This window comes from Marmota flaviventris, chromosome 1, assembly GCF_047511675.1.
Source record: "Marmota flaviventris isolate mMarFla1 chromosome 1, mMarFla1.hap1, whole genome shotgun sequence".
In the NCBI taxonomy this organism is placed as follows: domain Eukaryota; kingdom Metazoa; phylum Chordata; class Mammalia; order Rodentia; family Sciuridae; genus Marmota; species Marmota flaviventris.
This window is the reverse complement of record NC_092498.1, coordinates 220,359,802-220,383,607: the sequence shown is the minus strand read 5'-3', so window position 1 is coordinate 220,383,607 and position 23,806 is coordinate 220,359,802. Positions and strand designations below refer to the sequence as shown.

Sequence of the window (23,806 nt, the reverse complement as noted above, 5' to 3'; positions counted from 1 at the left end):
CAGGGAGGAAGCTGGCCAACAGACAACCCCTGGCCAGAAACCCGCAAGCCCCCACTGGCCCTGGGCATTCTGGACCCTCCTGCGTCCAGGTCCAGATGAGGATACAGGGAGGGGCCGGCTGGGCCCAGGTGGGAGCAGGCTTGGCCTGAGTTCCTGGGCTATTCCATCTGGCAGGGCCTGGCCCAGGTCTGTGGCCAGGGCTCAGCCCAGGTCAAGGGACGGGGTGGGGCTTGGCTGGAATTCCACGGGCTGGGGAGGGCCGGGCCAGGAGCCCCTGATGACACTAGCCCCTAAGGGAGGGGACAGGAATTCCAGGGGCCCTCCCTTCAGGTGACCTGTGGGCCCCTGGGGAGCCTTTGCCCCGGGCAGGAGGGCAGCTGCTGTGGAGGAGCAGGTGCAGCCCCGGGGCCATAAACCGGGTTCAGCTGGCAGCAGAGAGGCTGGGCAGGGCTGGAGCAGGGACCCTGTGCTTCCCGCAGGGGGCTTGTCGGCAGGGCAGCGTGGGGAGCCGGCCGGGCTCTGAGCCCTGGACCCTGTCGCTGGGGTCTGACTTTGGGGCAGCGGCTTCCCCTCTCTGGCCTTCTGTCCCCGTCCCCTCGGGTGGAAGCCAGAGACACCATGTTTCCCCTTCCAAGGGCTCTGCGAGGAACAGACAAGACTGAGGACACGGGGGGGCTGGGGGCTGAGGACACGGGGGGCTGGGGGCTGAGGACACTCCTCTCTGGGCTCCCCCGGCCCCTCCCCAGGCTCCCCCTCCCCAGGCTCCTCCCCTTCCCTAGGCCCCTCCTCCCAGACCCCCCCAGGACCCCCCTCCCCAGGCCCCCCTCCCCAGGACCCTCCCCAGGCTCTCCCTCCCCAGGACCCTCCCCAGGCTCCTCCCCAGGTTCCCCCTCCCCAGGACCCCCCTCCCCAGGACCCTCCCCAGGACCCCCCTCCCCAGGACCCCCCTCCCCAGGCCCCCCTCCCCAGGACCCTCCCCAGGCTCCTCCCCAGGCTCCCCCTCCCCAGGACCCTCCCCAGGCTCTCCCTCCCCAGGACCCTCCCCAGGCCCCCCTCCCCAGGACCCTCCCCAGGCTCCCCCTCCCCAGGACCCTCCCCAGGCCCCCCTCCCCAGGACCCTCCCCAGGCTCCTCCCCAGGCTCCTCCCCAGGACCCCCCTCCCCAGGACCCTCCCCAGGCTCTCCCTCCCCAGGACCCTCCCCAGGCTCCTCCCCAGGCTCCCCCTCCCCAGGACCCCCCTCCCCAGGACCCTCCCCAGGCTCCTCCCCAGGACCCCCCTCCCCAGGACCCTCCCCAGGCTCTCCCTCCCCAGGACCCTCCCCAGGCTCCTCCTCCCCAGGCTCCCCCTCCCCAGGACCCTCCCCAGGACCCCTCCCCAGGCTCCCCCTCCCCAGGCTTGGGCTCGGAGCACTGCAGGACAGGCCAAGGGTTCGAGCAGGGGGATTGCTGGAATGTGAGCACCTGCCCAGCCTGCGCAGCGGCCCTCCAGGGGCGTCCAGGGGTGGCACTGAGGCAGGGGTCACAGCAGCCACCGGGGCCACAGCTGGGTGGGCCCAGCAGCCTTGAACCCCAGACCCTGGACCCCACCCCCTGGCCTCAATGAGTCAGGAGGCCAGCACCCCAACCCTGCCCCACCAGAGGGGAAGCCACACTCAGTGTGGGTGGTGGCTCCCTGTCCCCAGAGCTGATGTCCCAGGTGGGTTATAAATCTTGCCACGTAAACAGCTGCCACTCATTGGCCTACACTCCTGCAGCAAGCGTAGCCCTGCCCAGGGCAGGGACAGGAGCCGTGTCACCCGGCCCAGGGGTCGGGGCCTGGGGGCTGTGGTGGGACAGCACAAGGCCTCAGGGGACCATGCCCCTTCAGCCCAGGAGGCAGCCTTGCTGGGGGCACAGATGCCATCCAGGCTGGGTCTGCGGGGTCCCGGGAGCCACTCCGGGAGCCCGCTGGCTCACCACGGCAGCAGCGGCCCTGGGGACCTGGTGCTGCAGGCCATGGGGCCTGGGACACAGGCGCAGCACACCCCTGGTGAGACCTCCTGTGCTCCACCATGAAGACAGCCTGGCTTGCAGGGGCCACTCAGATGATGGCTCCCAGGGAGGGACATTCTGGGCCCTCAGGGAAGCATCCTGGGGGCCACTGCAAAGGAAGGTGCAGAGGAAAGAAACCAGGGCCCTGGGGCAGAGAGGGCTGTGGGCCGAGGCTGGGGTTCGCACTGAGGCCAGATGGTGACCCTGAGTGCCAGGAGACACACAGTGAGGACAGAGCCATGACCTTGAGGACACTGGGTGAGGGTGTCAACCAGAGGCTGTGTGGCTCCACCCAGACACAGGGTCCACAGTGTCCCCAGCCCATCCTGGCTTCATGGCACCAAGACAGGGGCCCTGCTGGTGACGCAGGGGATGGGCGTGTGGGAGCCTGCATCCCGGAGCTGCGTCCCTCTCAGGGCCTCAGGGTCCCCCTGGACCTCCCTCAGCAAGGAGCAGGCCAGCTGGGGCCACCTGAGAATGCTGCTGAAGACACTGCATCTGGGGGGGCGGGGCAGGAGGATCCCAAGTCCAAGGCCAGCCTGGGCAGTTTAGCAAGATCCTGTCTCAAAGTGAAATAAAAAGGGCGGGGTGTGGCTCAGGGTGGAGCAAAGAGAGACCCCAAGGCCACAGAATGAGCAGAGGGGCAGGTGGGCGCTGGGGGCTGTGTGTGGGCGCTCGAGGGATGAGGGTGCGGGGGACACCCTGGACCGTGAACGTCAAATACTGTGGCAGCTGTGGGGTCAGTGGGGGATGTCCAGAGATTGGGGCATGGCTGGACCCAGGGATTCCCTGTTGGAGTCACTCTCAAGCCAGTCAAGGAGGCTGAGGGGAAGAGGGTCCGCTCTCCCACATGAATGGCCGGTCCCCAGACTTCATGGCATTGTCCCTGATGAGCACTCAGCAGCCCTGAGCCAGTCAGAGACCAGCAGTGGGACACTGAGACTGGCTGGGCTGAGTCAGAGGGTGGGACACTCTGCTGGGCCACTTGCCTGTGCCTCCACCACTAACAGGCCTTGGCTGGACTTTGTCCTGGGGGCTCTGACCTGGGGGAATCTGACCTGGGGGGCTCTGACCTGGGGCTCTGACCTGGGGGCTGTGACCTGGGGGCTCTGACCTGGGGGGCTCTGACCTGGGGAAATCTGACCTGGGGAAATCTGACCTGGGGGGCTCTGACCTGGGGAAATCTGACCTGGGGGGCTGTGACCTGGGGAAATCTGACCTGGGGGGCTGTGACCTGGGGAAATCTGACCTGGGGGGCTGTGACCTGGGGAAATCTGACCTGGGGGGCTCTGACCTGGGGAAATCTGACCTGGGGGCTCTGACCTGGGGAAATCTGACCTGGGGAAATCTGACCTGGGGAAATCTGACCTGGGGGCTCTGACCTGGGGAAATCTGACCTGGGGGAATCTGACCTGGGGGCTCTGACCTGGGGAAATCTGACCTGGGGAAATCTGACCTGGGGGGCTCTGACCTGGGGAAATCTGACCTGGGGGAATCTGACCTGGGGGCTCTGACCTGGGGAAATCTGACCTGGGGAAATCTGACCTGGGGGGCTCTGACCTGGGGGCTCTGACCTGGGGGAATCTGACCTGGGGGCTCTGACCTGGGGAAATCTGACCTGGGGGGCTCTGGCCTGGGGGCTCTGACTGGGGGCTGTCATTCCTTTCTCCCTCAGTGGGTCCAGAGGTCTCCACTCCACGGGAGGAAAGTCAAGCCAGGACACCCCAGAAGATGGACCGGGTGACCAGGTACCCCATCTTCAGTATCCCGCACTCGGCGCGCATCACTGGCCTAGCGCTGGACGGAGACACCAGCTACACCATCGAGCTGGTGGGCGTGGGGCCCGAGGAGGCTGGCTGGAACCAGGACAGGCCACAGGCCTGGTCCCCTGACCATCAGGCCCAGATGGACCTGGTGAAGACCGGGGCGACCCACAGCGGGCAGGCCTTCCCTGGCCAGTGGTCCCTGAGACCAGTCTGCCTGGAGGATGACAAGGACGGGGACATGCAGGGTCACCACCTGGGTGCCAGCAGTGTGCTCCCCAGGCAGCGGCAGGACCTGGAGCAGGAGCGCTGGGCCGTCATCCAGGGCCAGGCAGTCAGGAAGGGTGGCACCGGGGCCACACTCGGCGGCACCTCTGACCACGGGGACCCCAGGCCCCTGGGCCACCTTCGGCCCACCCCCCTGGAGGAGAACAGGATTGACAGGGAGCAGATAGACTTCCTGGCAGCGAGACGGCAGTTCATCCACCTGGAGCAGGCACACGCCACGATGGCGCCCCCCAGGCCCCCCACCAGGGCGGCCCCCCCATGTGCCCCACCAGGGGCCAGCCCAGCTCTCCAGGCCCCAGGCAGGCCTCCCCTGGCCCATGGGAGTGTGGTCCCCAGGGAGTCCCAGGTGCGGGAGCTGTTCAGGGAGAAGAAGGGCCGTGGTTTGCCTTTGGGGTCCGGCATCCCAGCTGTCCAGGACCCTGGCTCCCGGTCCCGGGTGGAGTCCCCAGAGGCCCCCAAGGAAACGCCCATCGAGCGGGAGATCCGACTCGCCCAGGAGCGCGAGGCTGACCTGCGGGAGCAGAGGGGGCTGCGTCGGGCAGCTGGCGACCAGGAGCTGGTGGAGATCCCCACGAGGCCAGTGCTGACCAAGGTGGGCCTGGCCGAGGCCCCTCGGTGGGACCGGGGGCGTCCGTCACTGTATGTGCAGCGGGACATGGTTCAGGAGACGCAGCGCCAGGAGGACCACCGGCGGGAGGGCCTGCAGGCGGCACGGGCATCCACGCCCGACTGGGCCTCTGAGCAGCCCCAGCCTGGACTCAGGAGAAGCATGAGCTCCGACTCCATCCTTGGTCCCACTCGGGACGCCCGGGCCGCTGACCCAGCCCCAGCCTCGAGGAGAGTGCAGCGCATCTCACCCGAGGCCTACCAGCCCTACCTGGCCGCCCAGAGCCCCCAGCAGCGACTCTCGGCCTTGGGATCACCTAGCAAGCCCAGTGGTCTCTCCGCAGAGGGGGTCAGGGCTGTGGCCTCTCCCAAGGCCCTGGGGTCTCAGAGGCAGCTCCCAGAATCCTCTGGAAAGCCCCTGAGCACCAAGCAGGAGTCTGCCCCGCCGCTCCGGGGACCCCTGCTGGCCAGCGAGGGCCTTGTTCGGCGGGATCACTTCCGCCTGCGTCCTCTGCGGTTCAGGGTCCCAGATGTCCCTCAGCAGGCTGAGGCTCCCCAGGCCCGGGGCTGGGAGGCGGCTGGGGCCCCAGGGTGGAGGTTGCAAAAGTCCCTTTCATCGGATCTGCTGGAGAGGGAGGTGGAGAGTGTCCTGCGCCGGGAGCGTGAGGTGGCAGAGGAGCGGAGGAGTGCTCTCTTCCCGGAGGTCTTCTCTCTGCCACCAGAGGAGGACCCTGAGCCAGACTCCAGGAGCTCCTCGCGGGCATCAGGTGAGAAGGGGACTGTGGGGTCTCTGCTTCACTCAGGACCTAGGGCCTTGGAACAAAAATGGAGGCAGAGTTGAAGGCTCTCGGGGAGGGGAGATATTCCATTCTCCCGCTTCCCCCACTCGGCAGCTTCAGGGCAGATTTCTGAGAGATGTTGAGTCTGCCTTAGGGTTCTCACCTGATGCATCTGTCATGATCAGTTGCTGCTGTCTGTCCATCTGTCAGCTGTTGGTTGTTCCAGGCCCTCAGCCAGAGACCCTATGTCTCCAGGAGCTGAGGTCTGACGGTGGGTCTGCCCACTGATGCCCCTTCTTTCTCCTGCTCCCCGTCCCCAGGCATCGTGGGCAGCTACTCTGTGTCGGAGTCACCCGTGTTCACCCCCATCCACCTGCACTCCGGCCTGGTGTGGAAGGCAGAAGCCCCTGCAGAGGAAGCGGCTGGGCAGAGAAAGAAGGAGCTCTGGGTGAGTGGGACCTGACCCCAGGCCAGGCGGGCGGGGGTGATCCTCCCGCCGCCCAGCAATGCCTGCTCCCGGTGGAGCCCCAGCTTAGGGGACTGGGAGGCTGCACTGAGGGTGGCATGAGGGGGCGGTGTGGTGACAACTTGGGTCTGGGCGGTGGGGACACTGGGAGAGTTCGAGGGAGGGGTGTGGGAGGCCTTCAGGCCGGCTCCTGGGAGGGGCGCGGGGAAGGACCCGGGCTGACTGGCCTCTCTCCGCAGTATGCAGGCATCAACCCCGCGGATCAGGTCAACTCAGAGGTGAGTCCACGCACAGTGGCAACCCATCCCGCGGATCCGCCCGCGGGTCCTCCTCCTCTGCTCCAGGGTGGGGCCCAGCCGGCTTGGGGAGGGGGGCGTGGTGTCCGCGGGGGTGGGTGCTGCTGGACTCCGCTGTGAGGGCTGCAGGGCTTCACCTCTCCCACCAGGTGGAGGGCTGGGCTCAGACCAGGGGGTTTCTCTGGGCGTCCTGGGCTCAGTCCCTCTAGCACCACCAGGCAGGGGCACTGCTTGAGGGGTGAGTGTGGAAGGGCAGCGATCTCAGACGGCAATCCCGTCCTCCTTGGGCTGAGTCCAGACTGTTTCCCTGGGGAGGAACTCGGCAGGAGTCGGCAGGTTCCTCCGTCAGGCTACCCGGAGTAGGGGCCTGAGACAGAAGAGGGGGTCCTGTCCCCCTGTTCTAGGCCTTGTCTGTGACCTGGCAGTGCGAAGGTGCCTGCTGAGGTTAGGACCCTGAGGAGACTGCCTTTTTTGGTGCAGATCCTGGGAGCCACTCGGGTGACCCGGCACAAGAACGCCATGGCCGAACGATGGGAGGCCGGCCTCTATGCCATCGAGGGCGAGGACTGAGCCTGGGGACAGGACCTGTTGCCCTCCCTGGCTGATTCTTCTGCCTCAGAGAAGATGGGCCCCAACGCCCTGGGGGCGAGGAGACCAGGTGCTTGCCTGGGCCTTCTTGGGGACACTCCACCTCCCCCTGAGGAGGCCAGGGGTCCCGCCCCACCGCCCGCGAGATCCTCTGGCCAGAGGGGGACTAGCCGCTGCGGACGCCTCTGCAGCCTCACGCCCGCTGCAGGGCCGCCGAGCGCCGCCTCCACCCGGGAGCCGCCTGGGACGTCCACCGAGAAATACACTGCCCAGCAGCCTGCCTGCCGGCCGCCTGCTGCACAAAGCCAACCTCGTGTCTGCGCGGTCTTTCTTGGTGCTAGGGGAGCCCTGCCAGGCCCGCACTGGGACCCCGCGTCCCCTGGAGCGGCCGGTGCTGCAGGGGCGGGGGCCCCACCATCTCATCTCCAGCACTTGAATGCTCGTTGAGCACTGCGGAATCCCTGGCCCTCCTGGTGTCGGGGCGATGGGAGGGTCGTTAATTAGGCTCCAGGGGACTCTAGGCTCACCAGAGATGGCGGGATCCTGCTGGCCAGGGCCATGGATGCTGGACGCAGTCCCATCATGCTCCGCCACTGTGCACCCTTGGGGTCCTCTGACTGCTCGGCCTCAGTTCTCCCTCTGTGCTCCCGGGGATGAAGACCCAGACGGGTTCGTCTGTGTGCCGCAGTGGTGACCCAGCCCCGTGTGAGGCACGTGTCCCCGGCACAGTTTTGCAACCCCCTCCCCGGGATGCTAGGAGTGGCCAGGTAGCCCGGGGACCCGCTTGGGAAGCCCGGCAATGGCTATTTTAAGAACTCTGTATTTAAGGCGGGCCGCGGGACAGCCACCAGCAGACGTGGGTCTGGAATCGCCCCACAGCGAGGGACCCCCAGCCTAGGAGGCCTGAGGGAGGAGGCTGGGCTCCCGCTCAGGGAGCTCTGTACTAAGGCTGGCTACCGCCCTTGCACCTGGGCCATTCTGTCCACCTGGGCTTTCTGTCCCCCCCCCCCAGGCAGTTCCAGCCCTGGCATCCCAGGGTGGGCCTCCGAGGCTTCTCTATGGTCTCCCCGCTGTCCCCCGGGGCCTCTGCCTGAGGAGGCAGGTCTCCTTCAGCTGCGGGAATCTCCAGAACCCAGGTGCTAAAGGCAGGCTGGAGGGCAGGAGGCGGAAGTCCAGGGGCAGCAGTGCCCCCTCCTCCAGCTCCAGAGCCAGCAGTGAGCGTCTCCACGTCCCTCTCTGACTCTGGCCCTCCTGCCTCCTCTCCTGAGGACCCTGGGCCCCAGATGACCAGGTCACTGCAGCTCAGAGCCTGTCTGCCACAGGAGGTGACGTGTCCACAGGCCTCAGAGTCTAGAGCATGGGCCTGTTTGGGGCCATTTCTACCCTCACCGAGGGTCTTGGCACCCCGTTCTCCACCGACCTTCTGCCAGCTCTGCCCAAGATCCCTGGGACAGCTGTTGCCCGGGTGCTCCCTGCACGAGGCCTGAGGCCCACACCACGGGAGCAGGCTGCGCTGAGGCGGGGTCCCTTCTTCAGGGCAGCCGCCGGGATCCTCTGCCAGGCACTGGGTCAAAGGAGCATGTTCAGGTGTCATCTCATTCATGACACTGTCCCAGCTCCTGGTGGCCCGATTTCCTGGCCTCAGCAGGTCTCCCCAGCCCCACAGCACCCGGGGGTGAAGGTCCAGAAGAACCTCAGTGGGTGCTGGAGAGCTGACCACCCTGGCAGGCTCGGCTTCCGCCTGCGCAGAGGCCACCGTGCCAAGGCCAGCACAACTCTGGGCCACAGAGGGCTCCCTAGGCTCGCGGCCAGGAGCCCCCGTCTCTCCGTCTCTGTCTGCCTGTCACCTCCCCTCAGCGGGGAAGGGCCTTGGTGCCCAGGAACGCCCACCGAGGAGGAGACCGGCTCCGAGGTTGAGCCACACCGACAGCCATGGCCTCAGGCTCAAGGGAGTGGTCCTTCATGGGCCTCTAGGAGCATCTTTCTCCAAGGACAAGGGGACCAGCCACTCAGCAGGAGACCCCGGGGGTGACAATGGAACCCAGGGAGCTGGCCCCCGGCAGTCCCAGGGGCCTCAGGGGCTTCCAGCCAGGGCTGGGATGCTGCTCTGCTAAGTTCTGGGTGACAAGCACCCAGTGGGGTAGCTCCCTGAGTACCAGGTGCCACTCACCCCCCCCCAGGGACTGCGGAAGGCCCTCCCTTCTCGCAGCCTGTTTCCTCGCCTGTAAGTAGGGGTAGCGGCAGTGACATCCTGGAGGATGTTATGCGGGTCACCAGGCGCCTGGTGTGGTGCTCGTTACTCAGGATTAAGTGAATCCTGGGGCTTCCACGCCGCGTCCGGGCTTGAGGCAGCCAGCAGTAAACGCCCACCGCCACCAGGGGGCGGCAAAACACCAAACACTAACCCCAACGCGGGGCCTTCCAGGGAGGCCAGGCCCCGAGGCCGGTGGCCTCCAGGTTCCCACTGCTCCTGCTGCAGAGTCCAGCCCCTCCCCTGGGCTGCTGCCTGGCAGAGCCACACTGGACACGGAAGAGCCTGCTTCCCTCTGCACAGTTCTTATGTACTTTCGATTTCTTGAAACATTTTAATGAATTTTCCCCAGAACATCAAAATAGTAGGAAAACGTTGAAAAATGGCCAAGTATGTCTGTTAAAATGCACAGCATCTGTGTGTGAGTGTCTGGCGGTGGGGGTTGAAGCCAGAGGCGCCGTTCTGCGGAGCCACATCCCAGCCCTGGGTTCCATGCTCAGCACCACATAAAAATAAGTGAATAAGATAAAAGTATTGTGGGGCTGGGGATGTGGCTCAAGCGGCAGCGCGCTCGCCTGGCATGCATGCGTCCCGGGTCCGATCCTCAGCACCACATACAAACCAAGATGTTGTGTCTCGGCCCTGATCTCTAATCTTTTTTTTTTTTTTTTTACATTTAAGTTTTCGGCAGACACATCTTTGTAGAGAGCTTGTTTAAAAAAATAAATAAAAAATAAATAAAAGTATTGTGTCCATCTACAAATAAATATGTGTATATTTTTTAAGTTTTTAGTTATAGATGGACACAATATTTTGTTTATTTATTTTTATCGGTGCTGAGGATCGAACCCAGTGCCTCACATGGGCAAAGCAAGGGCTCTGCCCCTGAGCCACACCCTGCCCAACTAAATATATTTAAAAATTTTTTAAATTTGGCCAGATACAGTGGCACACGCCTCAGCGGCTCAGGAGGCTGAGGCAGGAGGATCGCGAGTTCAAAGCCAGCCTCAGCAAAAGCGAGGCACTAAGCAACGCAGTGAGACCAAGTCTCTAAATAAAATACAAATAGGGCTGGGGTGGGGCTCAGCGGCTAAATGCCCCTGGGTTCAATCCCTGGTACAAAAATAAAAAATGAAAATAAAAATTTAAATCTGTCCCGAGTCCACTATAACCTTGCCCACGGTCCTGGCCCTGCAGACGGGGTCCCTCCTGAGGCCACACAGCCACCTGCAGCCTGACTGGCCAGGGTACTTGACAATATCAGGATTCTGGAGATGGCACAGTGACCTGTGGGGACTCTCAGGGTAGGATGTCAACGTGGGGATGTGGCCCTGAGGGATTTGGAGGGCGGCCAGGCGGGCCGGGCCTGGGGCGCTGCCCACGAGCAGCACGGCTTGCCCTGCGGTCACTCCTCTTCCTCTTCCTTTCTTTCTGCCCTTCCATCTTTCTTCCCCTTCATCCGCTTTGACCTCGGTGTCTGCATTTCTGCTGTGGCCCCTCCGGCCGGCCAGGTCTCTAGCTCTGTCTGTTCTCCCCAGAGGCTCCCAGGGGCCTCTGGCACCCCGAGTGTGTGTCTCTGTTCAAAGCCCAGATCCCCCACGGCTGGAGGCCCTGCTCGACCCCTGCTCTCTGCCGCCCACCTCCCTCCACTTGTCTGCTCCAGCCACGCGGTCTCCTCGCGGCCTCCTCGCGGCCTCCTCGCTGAGCCTCCATGGGTCAGCCCGTCTGCACGGATGGCACCTCGGCCTGAGAGTCACCCCCAGGTCCCCGCTGGGTCCCCTCCTCACCTAGCGGCTGCTCCGCACACGCAGATGAATAAGTGACCGTGGGGCTGGGCTGCGGCCGAGTGGCAGAAGGGTCAACAGCACAGGCCAGGCCCCTGGTTCAAGCCCCGGCGCTGAATGAAGAAAGAGCTCCACAGAGCCCCGGAGGCAGGCCGGAGCGCGAGGGACGCAGTCGCGGCTGGTGCCCCAGGCCCAGACCCGAGGAGCAGGAGGAGCTGGTGGTGGCCACAGGGTACCCACTTCCCAGCCTGGGAGAGAAGCAGGGGATCCTGAGCTGACTTGGGGACCAGGACTGCCCCATTGGGCTTTAGTGTCCGGTGGGCAGCATGGGGACAGGATGTGGAACATCAGTTAGACTTGCCCAAGCTCTGCCCACCAGCCCCCGCCCACCTGCCCCATCTCCCAGGCCGCTACCGCAGCAGCAGCTGCCCGCACACACCTGCAATGTCTGCGGGCTTTTTTTTTTTTAATGTTTTCAGTAGTCGACGGACACCACACCTTTATTTATGTGTTTATTTATGTGGTGCGGAGCCAACCCAGCGCCTCCCGGGTGCTGGGCAAGTGCGCTCCCACTGAGCCCAGCCCAGCCCCCACTGTCTGCGTCCCTCCTCCTAGCGGGAGGGCACTAGGGAGGCTGGGGGACAATGCCCAGGAGGTGCCAGGCCCTGGGTCCGTCCCCAGGAAGAAGAGCGTTGATGTCCCTGAAATCAACCACCAGCCTCAGAAATGCTGCAGCCACTGCTCTTAGTGCATTCCTAGACGTGTGCACCACCACGTCCATCTGGTTCCAGAGTCCAACTCCCAAAAAGAGCCCCTCCCCATGAGCACTCAACTGTCCCTCCCGGCCCTGCACCCACTGTCCACCTCCCTCTGTCAATGGCATAAGCTCCCGGCAGCCGGGGAGGCTCACCCAGCGTCCACAGTGGACAAGGGCACATGTGGTGTGGCTGAAGTGTCCTCAGCCAGGGCATGGTGGCCAGACTTGAGGGCCTCATGCTCAGGCACAGCATGGGACCCAGTGATAGGAGTCAGGACAGGGGAGTCCAGAGATGGAGCATGGGAGGGTGCAGGCTGTCCTGGACCTGGACGCGGAGGTGGCTGCACCCCTCTGGCGTTGTGAGAGCTGTAGCACACCACGCTGCGGTTTCCCCTGCTCAGCACAAGCGAGTGGACGTTAGGGCCTGTGGTCAGCAACTGGAGACAAGCTCATTCCCTCTATGGAGGGGCTCCGGGTCAGCGGCACCTGCCCCCAGGCCCTGCTGCCACAGGACGCTGCCCGCACGTTAAGGGCTGCGGTTCCGTGGGGGCTCCTCACTGGGCTTTTACCTCATTGCCCTGCTGACCGGTGGGTAGGTGGGCACACTGGCCACACGGTGTCTGCAGGGTCGGTCTGAGCCTTGGGCCTTTCCCTTCGTTGTACGGCCACTGACCAAGGAGTGCCAGGGGCTGCACGGGGAGCCTTGCTGGCCTCGCTGGGCTTCGAAGGCTGCCTTGAGCTGAGACCCCCGCAGCCCACCACGCCTGGCTGTCCGGGTGCTGTTGACCAGCCGGTGGGGAGCTGTGCGTGTTCTGGGCCTGAGCCCTGCTGTGCCCGCACCGCAGGGTCCTCCCACCCGCGGTTTGTCTTTTGAGTCTCTTTCTGGTGCATTTGGAGAAGAGAATTTGTTTAGAATAAAGCAGTGAATTTTTCATTAGGAATGAGTGACAGAGGCAAGGGGCTCGGTGCCTCAGTCCCCCAAGGAGTTCATCTGCCAACAGCAGCATCAGCTTTCCCACGTGGAGGGCAAAGGAGCGAGCTTGGCTTCACCCACAGTAAAAGAGACTGAGGTTCCCAGAAGCACCCTCACTTGACCTGGGTCTTACACAGTGACATCAGAGCCAGAGTTGGGATTCCAGCTCTAACCCCTGGCTCAAGCATGCGCCTGGGAGGGATGTTTCCAGAAGACACACCCCAGCCCATATTAGGATATTTCTGAACAAATCTGTCAGTTTGGCATGAAACCCTTAATCTGAAGTTGCAAAATTCCATTTCCTGTCAAGCCAAGTACAACAGGCAGGGGACAGGGCAGGCAGGGGACAGGGCAGGCTGGGTCCACTCTCGCCGGCGGCTCTGAGAGGCCAGCCACTTCTGGGGCTCTGAAGGTTGGAAGGAGCACCTCGAAGTCAAGGGGGCTCCTTTGCATGGCACCAGGTGCCAGACAGGCCATAGTGGACAGCTATAGTGGACAGCTTTGATTCACGGTGTCCACTCTGGACAGCTAGTGCCCAGCCCTTCTAAGCATGAAATATCTGGAGTTTCATACGATGACAGTGGATTTTAACAGGCAACTGAAAATACTCAAGGTCTCCCATTCTCTTCCAGGGCTGAGGTGGACTCGGGTCAGCGCCTGCCCCACAGCCCGAGGGCCCTGGTCCAGCCAGCAGCACAGGAACCCAACACACCACCCAGGGGCTCCAGGCTTCTTTGGCTCTTGGGGGGCAGGAAGGCGGGACCCACCCTGGGCGCACCTCGGGCCCCCAGCTGGGTCCTGGCCCTCAGGCCGTGATTTCCGGTCCTTTCCTCTCTGGTGAGTTCTCGCGCCTTGTCCAGCAGCTTTACTGAGCGGCTGCCGGCTCCTGTCTTGGCTCCCGAGTCGCTGGGACAGCACCTCGCGCTGTTTGGTCTACTCCCCAAACGGGCTCCACTCCTGCGACCTCGCGCTGCGCTACCTGGGCCACGTCCTGCCCTCCAGGGGTGCACCCGGGGAAACTGAGGCTGGGGGCTGCTGGAGGGAGAGGGGCGCAGGACACCGCGTGGCGACCCTCAGGAAGCCCTCTAAGGACTGACGGCGGGACCCCATTTGACAGACAGGGAGACCGGCCCTCGGGGTATTGTGGGACAGTCACTGTTGTCCCTGATTTAAAAATCAGGGACTGAAAACACATGTGTGTCAAGGAAGAACACCCGGGTACAGGCGTGAGAACTGTCCAGACAGACCCAGAGGACAAGGGGTGGGCCGACAGGGCCTCAGCTGACCAGACCCAGGGTCCAGACCCCAGCCAGGTAAGAGCGGGCTCCCATGGTTGGCTCCCTCTGGGCCAGGACAGGTAGGACCCCGCGAGTCCCGGAGCCCGCGGTGCCACAGCGTGTCCTTCCATCGCCTGCTCCTGCCACTCATGGGGAAGGGAAGTAGAGGCCACCCTCCCTGTGGCCTCACTGCAGCCACACCCCTGGGCAGAAGCCCTCGGGAGCCGCCCCCACCCCACCAGGCTCCCCTGCTGCTCTTGACCCAGGGCGACCCGGGTGTGCCTCCCTGAGGCTGGGCCCAGGTCACCCACAGCAGGGAAGGCTGCTCAGAGCACCCGGGAATGAAGTGCCCAGACTAGGGACACTGCTCCTGGGACCTCCCCCTGAGTGAGGCCCCTGGTCCCTCAGCTTCCAGAGGAATCTGAGGCCAAAGGGCAGTGTCGACCCCTGGTCTGGCCGGGGCCTCAGCTTGCTGGCCCGTGGAGTGCCCAGCTGGACCAGCGCCCAGGGTGCAGGCTCGCTGCTCTGGGCTGGTGGGTGCTGGGAACCAGCCAGCTCGTGGCCCAGCTCCCCAGGCTCTTGCCGACGGCCAAGTGTCCTCCCCAGAGGAGGCAGCCCCAGTTGGCCTGATTTGTACTAAGACAAACTTCTTTCAGAGCCCAAGAGCCTGGGCCTGGCCCTCAGGAGCCCCAGGCTGGGGTTCAGTGAGCCCCTGGCCACTGGGCAGAGGCCCAGGGTCAGGGTGGGCCCCACCATCCACTGGAGTGATGACCCCTGCTCTGCTCCAAGGCCAAGGCCCAGGACCCCTTAGAGGGGGAGGGTCCACAGAAGGCTGGCAGGGGGCTCTCCCAGGGGAGGCCGCGGGGAGTCGGGCTGGGGGCCTCCAGGTGCCTGGACCCCAGCTCGGCTCAGGCAGCTGGAAGGCGCTGGAACCACAGGGACACCTGGAGCCTGGGAGCCCAGACCCGGCCACCTGGCAGCTGGGCACTGTCACCTGGCCCCATGTATAACAGGGGCCCTGGAAAGTTCTCCAGGTGCCGCGGAGGCCTCATCAGTCATCTGTGGGAGGGCAAAGTGTCCCACTGAAGCCCCCCCTTCCTGTGACGTAGCCAGTGGCCGGCAGGACCGTGAGGGGCTGGCCCTGTGGGCTAAGGCCTGGAGGGTGGCCACAGGGGTCTGCCCTCCCGTCCTGGGCTGCCCAAGAGCAGAGAAAACCCTCCACAGTCCTGCGGTCCCAGGAGTGGGCAGAGGGAGGTGCCGGTGCCCACCAGTGTGCAGGGCTGCCGGCCACAGTCCAGCATCAGTGACCCACAGCGGCCGGCCCCCGCCCCGCGGCCACAGATGGACCTCGGTGGCCTCTGCAGGGCTAGGGACCGAGCCCAGGCCCCGCCCACACTGGGCCTCACCCGCAGTCCCTTTGTTGGAGACTTCATTTACTTTTTAGATTTCTGTAGTTGTTAATGGACCTTTATTTCATCTGTCTGTCTGTCCGTCTGTTTCATCTGCGGTGCTGAGAGTCGGATCCAGTGCCTCACACATTCTGGGCCAGCGCTCGGCCCTGAGCCCCAGCCCCGCCCAAGAGCCTATTTCTTGAGCAGCCCTAAGTGGACAGGAAAGTGGGGCAGGGGACGGGAAGTGTCCGGCCGCCCCACCTGTGGGTGAGCCAACTTGGATACGTGGTCCTCAGCGACACTCACAGGTTTACTTGAGGTTCCCCCGGGAGCCGCCCGTGGCTGGGATCTTGATAAACGACACCTGTCCGCAGACTGAACCAGACCTTCCGGGGCCTGAGAAGTCCTCCAGGCTCTGCCTGCCGTCCTGGCCCCGCCGGCCCCCAGGTCTGGGCTGTGGGCACACTTCTGCCCTCTCCAGGATGTCAGGCTGGAGTTGCCCAGGGCGTGGCCTCTGCAGCCTGGGGCCTCCCTTAGGGGTGCTCCCGGCTCATCCTGGCTCAGGAGCTCTTTCTTTCCAGCCGTCCGTCTGGGCCCATCTGTCTCACCCACCGGGAGTCTCAGGTGCCCCCAGGTTTGGGCTGCTGTGGACAAGGCCATGGAGGCACCCCGGGCGGTCGGTGTGTGGGCACCTCCATCTGGGTCCACCTCTGGAGCACACGGCCTTGCTGAGGGTCTCCTGTGCTGCTCATTCCAGCCCCGCAGGCCGACGGAGGTCCAGGTGGGCTGCTCCAGCCCTGTGCCCACCGCCCCTAAGCTTCCGAGAGACTGACCCAGCCTCAGTCTCCCCAGTTGCAGGGAGGCCTGAGGGGGGTGAAGGCGCTGGGGCAGGAGCAGGCGCCCAGGACCCTCCCCTTCCTCTCTCCCATTCTAGGCGGAAAGCACCAGCCAGAAGCCATGCAGGGGCCCCAGACGGATGCTCACCGTTGTCAGGAGCGTGGCCTCCAGACTCAGCATCAGGGCAAACAGCCCCGGCAGGTCTCTCCAGGGCGCAGCTCACCATGAGGCTGCCTGGACTTGTTGGAATTTCTCAACCTCCCTGCTGGGCGCATGATGGAGACTTGCTGTGCCCTGCGCAGCTCTGAGGGCGTCCCTGACTGCTCTAGGAGGGGGCAGTGGGGATGGGGACCCAGGTGGCAGCTGAGGCATTCTGTTGGAGCCCCGGCTCCAGGCTCTGTCCTCAGGGTACAGGACGGTACTTGCTAGCAGGACCAAGGTAAAGCAGGTGCTGCTACCCAAGGCACCCCGATGCCTGAAAACAGATGTCCACCAAAGCCCACACATGGGGGGGTGGCCCGGCTGTCCACACTTAGGTGGAGAGATACTGCTCATCCACCTGGAGCATTCTCGGACACCAGCAGGAGCGAGGGGACAGCTGCAGTGTGGAGGGATCTGAGGACCTCATGCTCAGTGACAGCCAGTGTGACCCCATGACAGGAGAGTCCAGGACAGGAATCGAGAGACAGGACGTGGACCTGTGGGTGCAGGGCTGGGAGGGACAGGGGGCTGGCTGCTCATAGGCAGGAGTCCTCCCTTTGTGGTGACAAGAATGCTCTAGAATCAGGTAGAGGTGATTCCTGCACCTCTGAATGTACCACATGCCCCTGGACTGTGCCAACTAAGATCATCTAAGACGTATCATCTGACTGTCTCACTAAGGTCATGCTTAAACAGCTTTGCCCAGATGTACCCTGGATTCAGTGGCTCCTCTGTTCACTAACAGTGTTAGTCAGTTCCATCACTGTGACAAAATATATGGGAAAATCAGCTTAGAAACAACGAAACAAGAGAAAACAAATAAAAAGAAAATCAGCTTCTCAGGTGAAGGGTGAAAGGGAGGGAAGGGAGAATGATGGGAATGGAAATGGACAAAACTATTTTACATGCATTTGTAAATATGTCAAATGAACTCCACTATTACGTATAGCTACAGTTCACTAAAAATAATAACAGATATATAAATAAAGGTTTGCAAAGAAAATTTGCTTGATGAAAAACCAAATCATGGGCTGGGGATGTGGCTCAAGCGGTAGCGCGCTCGCCTGGCATGCACGCGGCCCGGGTTCGATCCTCAGCACCACATACAAAGATGTTGTGTCCACTGAAAACTAAAAAATAAATATTAAAATTCTCTCTCGCTCGCTCTTAAAAAAAAAAGACAATAATACTTACTGTGTAGTAGATTTAAAAAAATTCATGTGAAAATAAATTATGTGGAAGCATTCTGGAGTTCATATTTTGTAGTTTCTTTGTGCAACAGTTACTTTTTTAATATTTATTTTTTAGTTATAGGTGGACACAATATCTCTATTTTATTTTATTTTGTATGTGGCGCTAAGGGTCGAACCCTTAGCATGCTAGGCGAGTGCTCCACCTCTGAGCACAACCCTGTACCACAGTTACTTAAAAGATACAATAAAATTCTATTTCTAGAAAGAAGGAAGGAAAGAAAGAAAAAAAGAAAGAAAGAAAATCAACGTAGAGGAAGAAGGGTTTCTTTGGCTCAGATTCTGAGGTTCCAGTCTGTGTCCACTGACCACTGACTAGGCAGCAGGGTGCGGGCTCAGGTCTGTGCTGGCCATCCCGGGCGGGTCAGGGGCTGAGTGTCGCCCAGGGGTGCTGAGCCGGGGCCATGTTCTGGGGACAGGATGCTGGCCCTGGAAGTGCTCAGACCAGGGGAGGGTAGAGGTGATCCTCAGTCCCCAGTTCCCTGAGGACAACCACCTGCTTTTCTTCTCTTTTTCTGCAGTGCTGGGCAGACCTCAGAGCAGGGGCATGCTGGGGGACGGTCCACCACCCTACGCGCCCCCCTGCTTTTCCTTCCCCGAGGGTCCAAGTCTGCAGGAAGGGGATCCACTCCCCAACCCCTCCTCCGTGGCCACAGCGGGCACCTCAGCCTCCCTCCGCGGCCGCCCAGGCCTCGATGTGCATGACTCCACCAGAGGCACGGTGTCTGGGTGTGCGTCACCCAGGAAGGCACACCTACCTGCTGCTACCATCCCAGGATTCCACAAGCTCAGCCCTTGGGGGTGGTTCCCACGCAGGCCACCTGCTGGGACCCTCCAGGGCAGTGCTGGGCCCAAACACAGGCTCTGGGGACGGATGGCTGACCCCTGTGAGTGCTTCATCAAGTGAGGGACATTAGTCTCAGTGGTGCCCACTGCCCGGGGTTCTGCCTCCCTGGCCCTCCTGACATCCAGACCTCGGGGTCCACAGAGATCCCACCTGGCTGCCGGCAGCAGGAATCTCATCTTCCCATCTCGGTCATCCTCTGCCACCAAGTTGGGAGGGACAGGAGCCATGTGCTGGCTGGACAGTGGTTGTCCTACATGGTAGGTGACTTTGAGCTGGGGAGGGTCTGCAGAGGGTCATAGGGGCCACAGGGCAAGGCTGGGAGGCCTAGGGACTTAGGGACTGAATGCGTGGGACAAAAGCAAACAGGGCGGTAGCACTCAGTGGTCAGCGCTGTCCAGCATTCGTGAGGCCCTAGGTCCAGCCCAGCACGGGGGCGGAGGAGAAAGCTCAGTAGCCACCAGTGTGCATCTGGAGTAGGGCACCACCCGGGGCCCAGCAGGGAAACCCAGGGCAGGGGCTCTGGGCTGCAGCAAGAATCCAAATACCACCCAATGCAGATGGGAGGAGGCGTTCCTGGCCCAGCCCAGATTAAACAAACAAATAAACAATCTGAGGAATGCTGGCCTCCCTGCTCCGCCCAGGACCACAGACCCTTCCAGCCGCCTGGGATGCAGGGACCAGGGAACCAAGGAGGGACCAGAGCCAGGAGCCCCTGTGGAGGGCTGCAGGCCCCTCCCCGCCCCCTGCCTTATCACTCATTCCTCAGTTGGGAGGTGAACTATCAAGGACATGCTTCAGAGAGCCTGGGGAACTCTGGGTTCTTGGGGTCAGCCTCTCCTCTGAATCGAGGCCGTGGGCAAGACCCTGTTGGCTTTGACTTCTTGGGGCCAGGGGGAGCAGGGACCCCCAGGGACAGGACTGTTGCAGGGAGACTTTGCAGATGGCTGGAAAAGTACTGGATTGAAACAAGTGAGCGGGTCCTGGCTGCCGGGGTGCCTGACCGGAATCCCCCACAATATCTGGAAGTGACCAAGGGCGTTCCAGAGGCCCGCTTTGGAGATGAATGTGAACGTCTCCGAGTGTTTGTTTTCATTGTTGGGACCTATTTTATCTTGAGAAAAAGAGGAAGTTGTGTGGAAAACCGGGAGGGGTGGTGCTGAGGGAAGTTGGCGGGGCCTGCCACAGGGGGTGATCCCACGGCTGTCCTCCAGGGTGACTGTCCTCCAGGGTGACGTCCAGGAATTCAGACCCAGTTGGCTCCACAGAGAAGCTTGGGGTGTGGGGAGGAAAGAGCTCAGGGTGGCTTGACTTTCATTTTAAAAAGTGAAATAAGGGGGCTGGGATTGTGGCTCAGGGGTAGAGCCCTGTCTAGCACGGGCGGGAGGGGACCCAGGTTCCATCCTCAGCACCACATAAAATTAAAGGCCCGGTGTTGTGTCCATCTACACCTAAAAAAATAAATATATATTTTTAAAAAGTGAAATAAGTAGGCCAGGCATGGTGGCCACGCCTGTCGTCCGATCCATGGGGGGAGGCTGAGGCAGGAGGTTGCAAGTTCAAGGCCACCCTCAGCAACTTAAGAGACCCTGTCTCAAACAGGGTTGGGGGTACAGCTCAGTGGTAGAGCATTCTGATTCAATTCCCAGGACAAAAAGGGAAAGTAAAAATAGGGAACAAGCCTTATTTGGGCGAAAAAGAATAATCTAAAGCTACAAAATAAAAATTTAAAAACCTGTACAATGTATCAACACCCGCAATATTAACACTTGTTGCCTCCGTCACTGGGGTGGTTGTCTTCTCCTCTGTAGCCCATTCTAATTTTAAATGTTTTCTAGCAGCTGGGAGACTTGGAATTTGTTTTAAATGTATCAAGGCCCTGCGGTCCCAGCAGCAGACGGGCAGGAAGAGCCGGGGCGCGGGGCGCAGGGCGAGGCTGGCTCTCCAGCACTGCTGTCACCAGCCGCAGGAAACTGCAACCGGCCACCAAATGCACTCACCACACACGTAACCAGAGCTTGGTCCTCGTCCTCGACGCCAGTTCAATATCAAGACAGGTCCGGTTCCCCAGGCTGCGGTTCTGCCCCTCGGCCGGCCGAGGTTTATCACGGAGACATTCAGAGAAATGAGATCAGGGAGGAGAAGATCAGGGAGGAGAAGATCAGGGAGGAGAAGATCAGGGAGGAGAAGATCAGGGAGGAGAAGTTCAGGGAGGAGATTAGGGAAAAAGAGAAGCCTTGTAAGTTCCAAAGCCTCAAGGGGTATAGTAAAGTGAAGCCCTGTCACTCACACCCACACACACTCACACTCACACACACACTCACACTCACACACACTCACACACACACTCACACACACACTCACACACAGATACAGACACAGAGACACACTCTCTCACACACACAGAGACACACACTCTGACACACAGAGAGACACACACAGAGACACACACAGAGGCACACACACTCACTCACACAGAGACACACACACACAACACACACACACAGACACACACACACACAGACACACAGACACACACACAGACACACACAGAGACACACACAGACACACACACAGACACATACACACAGATACACACACAGACACACACAGAGACACACACTCTGACACACAGAGACACACACACACAGACACACTCACACACAGAGACACACATACAGAGACACACACAGACACACACACTCTCACACACACACAGACACATAGACACAGACACACACACAGACACACACACACAGATACACACACAGACACACTCACACACACAGATACACACACAGACACACACAGAGACACACACACTCACACACACAGATGCACACACACAGAGACACACACTCTGACACACAGAGAGACACACACAGAGGCACACACACTCACTCACACATTCACACACACACACACACACACTCACACACACCTCTGCAGATGAACTTACTTTCCATAGGAAATACTCTGAAAGAAAGAGGACATTGAGTGTCTGTTGACAGGCGTGTTCAGCTCCCTTCCATCAGGCTATGGAGTTGTGACAATGACATGTGATATTCATGATCTCTAGAGAGACACATTCATGAAAGCTTCAGGGAAAAAGCAAGCCCCGTCGCACCCGCGGGTCCACGTCGATTTCTGGACCCTCCTGCCCTGGACTCCTCTGTCACTGGGCCTTGTGTGCCTGGCTGTCACTGAGCACGTGGTCCTCAGGTCCACCCATGCTGCAGTGTGTCACCTCGCTCCTGCCCTGGCCAGGACGCTCCAGGTGGGCATGGCCAGGCTGTGTGTCCACCTCCTGTTGGTGGACCTTGGCTGTTTCCGTGTGCACCGTTTGTGTGTCGGCTGTGTGTTCTGGACTCAGGCATCCACTAGGAGGGGTTGCTGGCCCTTGTGGTGACTGCATTTCACCTTGGTGGCGCTGCCAGGCTGGTCACCAGCAGTGGTGGTCCTGAGGCTGCTGACCTCTGCACAGTGCTGGCAGCTCTCCCTCGTGACATCTTTTGGTCATAGTCACCCCAGGGCACGTGAGTGTCTCCCTGGGGCTAACGGTGCTGGGGTTAAACCCAGGTGCTCTTCCCCTGGACTGCATCCCAGCCAGATTTAGCTTGGGACGCCTTCTGGCTGCATGGCCCAGACGGGCCTGGACCTTGCATGCCCTGCCGCAGCCCCCTGGGTCGCTGAGGTAGGAGGCGTGGCCCCTGCACCTGGCCCCTCCCTGTGCTCAAAGGGGCTGAGTGTCTCTCCCTGTCTCTGGGTCGGAGTGCAGCAGGTGTAGCAGTGGCTGGCTCTGCCCCCTTCCCTACCGTCCTCCCAACCTCTGCCCTGTCTGCCCTGGCCAGTGCAGGAAGGGCCTTGGGGCCTCCTTCAGCTGAGACCAGGCCCATCAGAAAGTGCACTGCTGGCTTCTGAGTCTTTGGGGCCTGTGGGCAGGAGTCACCTGCCCTCCTGTTCTGACACAGCCCCAGGTTGGCAGCTGTACTGTGGCCACCTGAGCCTGAGACCCAGGTCGAGTGTCCATTACCTGCTGTAAACTATTGATGATGGTGGCGTCACCACTGAGAGCCACTGTCTCTGGTTTCCTGTGTCGCCGGTGATGAAACCTGGGGTGTCTGCTCATCCTGCCCTGGACTCCACGGGACCTGCTGGGCTTCCTATGGGACACAGACCAGGCTCCCCCAGAATTCACTGAAGTGGGGCCCAACCCAGGGGCACGATTTCAGGGGACAGTGGGGCCACCCTGAGGACCACGGACATGTGGCTGAGTCATTTTTCGGTGGTGTCTTGGGCTGGAGGGAGCTGGGCAGCTCTCCACCCACCCATGCCAGGATCTCCCCCAGTTGAACAGCTGCCACGGTCCGTGGCATGGCCAGGGTCCCCAGGCAGCCACCAGGATGGGAGCAGGCCTCCCGGCACCCCTGCAGTGGCCGACTTTCCATGTGGCTCCTTGTTCTACTGAGGGCCTCATACCTGTCAGTTATAAAAGTCAAGGTCTGCAGCCAAGGACAGAGTGGGCCTGACCAGAGCCCAGTCAGCACACAGCGGGCAGCCATGGCTGAGGCCAGGTGGGTCTCCTTGTGCATCTGGGGCTGCAGCCTCGGTGTCCCCACCAAAGCCCCTGTGGATGACCCTGGGGACGCACAGCAAGCAGATGGCCACAGATCACTTTCAGCCCGGCTCACATTCCCTGCCCCTACGGGACACTCCCTTTAATGAATTTTGCAGGGCCTCGAAGGCAAGCTGGCAGGGGCTCGCGTCCTCCCACCCTGCTCTGCTGGCCTGGCCTGGCAGCCCCACACCCTCGGCTCTTCCCTCCAGCCCTGACCACCTTCCACAGCAGCTCCCTTGGTGTCCGCCCCCGGCCCTGTGCCGGGGCCTGCCACTGTGTGCACCCAGCTTACCTGCTGATGTCGCAGACCTGAGTCCCAGTGCCCATGGCAGTGCCCGGGCCAACCAGGGGACATGTCCGGCCACACATCTCAATGCCCAGTTAGGTCCCTCCTGCACCTGGCCTGGCTCCCAGAGTGGCCGGCCCTCGTCCCCCGTTCACTCCTTTCTCCTGGGGACTTCCTGTCTTCTCTCTGTGCCTGTTTCCTGCCCAGCTGCCAGTGGTGGCCTGTCCCCTCTGTGTTTCCATTGTCTGTCTTCCTCAGAGGCCCAGGCTTCCTGCACTGCCCACAGGCCCCACAAACCCCTCAAAAACCATGGCAGGTGGACACTTGCCCTCCAGTGGGGAAGGGGAGACGCCCCAACTCGGCAGGAGACCAAGGCCAGGGCAGCAGCCAGGGCCTGTTGAGGGCACAGACCTGGAGGGGGCGGAGGACAGGCCCTCCTGGAGCGTCCTCCTGGCCCCACCCCGTCACAGAACAAGGAGAACTGACAGTCCCAGCTGGGGGGCAGCCCATGAAACCTCAC

General features: G+C 61.8%; 1 protein-coding gene and 1 long non-coding RNA gene across 3 annotated transcripts; one reads left to right on the top strand and one right to left on the bottom strand.

Annotated features, from left to right (window-relative positions):
• The first annotated feature begins 3,762 nt into the window (after positions 1-3,762).
• Misp (mitotic spindle positioning) lies at positions 3,763-6,799 on the top strand. The gene is made up of 4 exons (XM_027952446.2): positions 3,763-5,455; positions 5,788-5,915; positions 6,173-6,211; positions 6,710-6,799. The coding sequence occupies exons 1-4, from the start codon at positions 3,763-3,765 to the stop codon at positions 6,797-6,799; spliced, it is 1,950 nt and encodes a 649-aa protein (XP_027808247.2).
• Positions 6,800-17,638: 10,839 nt separating this feature from the next.
• Positions 17,639-21,512, bottom strand: LOC114105814 (uncharacterized). Of its 2 annotated transcripts, XR_003585098.3 has the most exons (4): positions 20,383-21,512; positions 18,536-18,635; positions 18,297-18,432; positions 17,639-17,967 (listed from the first exon to the last, which is right to left on the bottom strand). It is a non-coding gene; the product is annotated as an uncharacterized lncRNA (long non-coding RNA). The 2 variants fall into 2 exon arrangements; XR_011705352.1 differs by lacking the exon at positions 17,639-17,967 and having other exon boundaries at positions 18,059-18,432.
• Between the last annotated feature and the right edge of the window lie 2,294 nt (positions 21,513-23,806).